Below are 2,386 nucleotides of genomic sequence, written 5' to 3'. Positions count from 1 at the left end.
AGCGACTCGAGTCCCAGTCTGAGCCTTGAAAGGTCTGAAACGTGTCGCGGCTTCAGCGTGTCGTCTGTGTGGACCTGAAATCTGTGACTCATCAAACCGACCAATGGTGCTTCATGTAAAAAACAACAATAATAAAGAATTTAAGAAAACCTGATGTTTCTTTATTGAAAGTGGATTTTGGGATGAAAACTACAAAGACGTTTATTTTAACCGGAAGGAGCGACTTGCTGATGTCAGAGACAAACGTCAGATCGACGTTACAGTTCTGTCTTTGTTTTTTTTTTACATATTTTAAATTTGGGAGGAGCTGCAGAAGTTAAGTCGCTTTTGAAATAATCCTAAAAAGAATTCTGAAATATCGTACGGCCTCCAAATCTTGTAGTTAAGATCATCAGTATTTAAACGGATCAAATTTGACCCAGTTATTTATCAAGTAACATCTCAAACTCTCAAATGAGGATTTTACTGAATGAAACAACGGATCAATGATGTGAAGAGAAGTTTTTTTAATTTTGCTGCTTTTTTATTAACAGATGGACAAACAGTGAAATGCAGGTCACACGTTCATCTGCAGCCTCAAACATTTCTGCAGCAACAAAATGCATCGTTAGATATTTTACACAAGTTTCAAATCAAACGTTATATTACTCAGATTTTAAAATAAAGTATTTACAAACGATGTCGACTGACGAGGAGACAGATCGAGTGCAAGTGTTCGTGTAAATGTCATTTTCGTTCCAAAAAGGTTCAGTTGCTGATAATCTGTTTTTTTTTGTGGGGGGGGCTGAAGACGCCATCCATCACGTTTAAAAGCTAAAAACAAAAAAGGCTCCTCTGTGACACCTGTCGGCTGTCACATATGACGGAGGAGGAACAGAAGGCATCATGGGACTTTAACTCATCTTAAAAAATCAGCCAATGGGAGGAGGTCAAACGGGCGAGTAAGGATGTCATGTCAAACGTGTCAAAAAACGTGCATACACGTTTCTCAAACAAGTCGTGACGCATCTGAGTGAGAACGGAGAAAAAGCATCTATGTGTGAGTGTTGTGTATGTGTGTGTGTGAGTGTGAGTGTGAGTGTGAGTGTGAGTGTGTGTGTGTGTGTGTGTGTGTGCGTGCTTGCGTGTACTGTTGGCGTGTCCTCGGCGTGACCTCACTTCCAGACTTTGACGATGCCGTCTCTGGACGAGGTGACGATGAAGCCCTGCGTCGTCTGGAAGGTGGCGATGTCGGTGATGATGTCATGGTGTCCCACAGGGAGGGATTCTGGGCCGCGGCGAGGCGAGTCCTCCACCACGCCGCTCTTCTGTTTGCTGTGGATCTCCTGCGGCGCAGACAGACAGTTAAGGGTCAATAACCTCGGTCACAGAGGCATGATGGGAAATAAGACCTTACAGAAACGACCTGAGCATCGACCTTCAAAGCGTCGACTCAGAAGGAGACGTCTGTAGAAAAACTATTTAATTCAAACTTCAATTTATTTTCGTACTTATGTGCATTTTCATTACATTGAATGTTTACTGATTTTTGTCACTTATTCTGTAGAAATCCTAAAAGCAGTTTTTACGTTTAATTATTAATGTTCATCTAAAAGGGACGAAGCTTTTAACGAACAAAGACAGAAAAGAAGACAAAACAAAATGTGTAAGACTTAAACTTAACTTGTCCAGTGTGTGTGTGTGTGTGTGTGTGTGTGTGCGTGTCTGTGTGTGTGTGTGTGTGTGTGTGTGCGTGCATGCGTGCGTGCGTGCGTGCGTCTACCTGTACGACTTCCGTCCCTTCGATGATCTTCCTGCTGTAGAGGACAGACGGACAGTGCAGCGAGTCGTTGGCTCCTCCCGCCACGATGTACGACCTCTCTGGATACGCCAGGTCCCAGAACCTGCAGGTGGCGAGCGAACAGCAGATTCATCACCAGAGTTCACGTTGAGAATTTAAAAGTCAAATAAACTCAGACGTTCTTTTGTCTGTTTGTTTTTCAGCGTCCAGGATTCATGGTTTTGTTTGTGTGTGGCGGTTCGGTTTCTCCTGAGCGTCGGCTGAACTGTGTGGTTTTAGATGTTTTAACTGTTTTCAGGAAGCAGCTGTAACGTCTGTTTGTCGCATGCAGACGAGCTGATTCTCACTGAACCTCAAAGATCTCCCAAAAACGTTTTCCTTCGATTAATTAAAGATGAAAAATAATCTGTTTACTTTGTGCATCATGTGCAACACAAAGGTTCAAATATCAGTAGAGATAATAATAATAATAATAATGTAAAATANCGTTTTCCTTCGATTAATTAAAGATGAAAAATAATCTGTTTACTTTGTGCATCATGTGCAACACAAAGGTTCAAATATCAGTAGAGATAATAATAATAATAATAATGTAAAATAAAATAA

General features: G+C 41.5%; 1 protein-coding gene across 1 annotated transcript in view; it reads right to left on the bottom strand.

Moving 5' to 3' along the window:
• Positions 1–491: 491 nt before the first annotated feature.
• pik3r4 (phosphoinositide-3-kinase, regulatory subunit 4) overlaps positions 492–2,386 on the bottom strand; it is a 27,166-nt gene continuing 25,271 nt past the window's right edge. The window contains exons 20-21 of the mRNA XM_042489986.1: positions 1,763–1,883; positions 492–1,325 (exon numbers count right to left, since the gene is read on the bottom strand). Of these exons, the coding sequence (XP_042345920.1) occupies positions 1,155–1,325; positions 1,763–1,883 (292 nt within the window). The 3' untranslated portion in view covers positions 492–1,154. The remainder of the gene's footprint in view (positions 1,326–1,762; positions 1,884–2,386) is intronic.

The sequence above is a fragment of the Plectropomus leopardus genome, chromosome 7 (assembly GCF_008729295.1).
Source record: "Plectropomus leopardus isolate mb chromosome 7, YSFRI_Pleo_2.0, whole genome shotgun sequence".
Classification (NCBI taxonomy): Eukaryota; Metazoa; Chordata; class Actinopteri; order Perciformes; family Serranidae; genus Plectropomus; species Plectropomus leopardus.
Note: the sequence above shows the minus strand (reverse complement) of the source record. Positions and strands in the feature narration are given on the sequence as shown.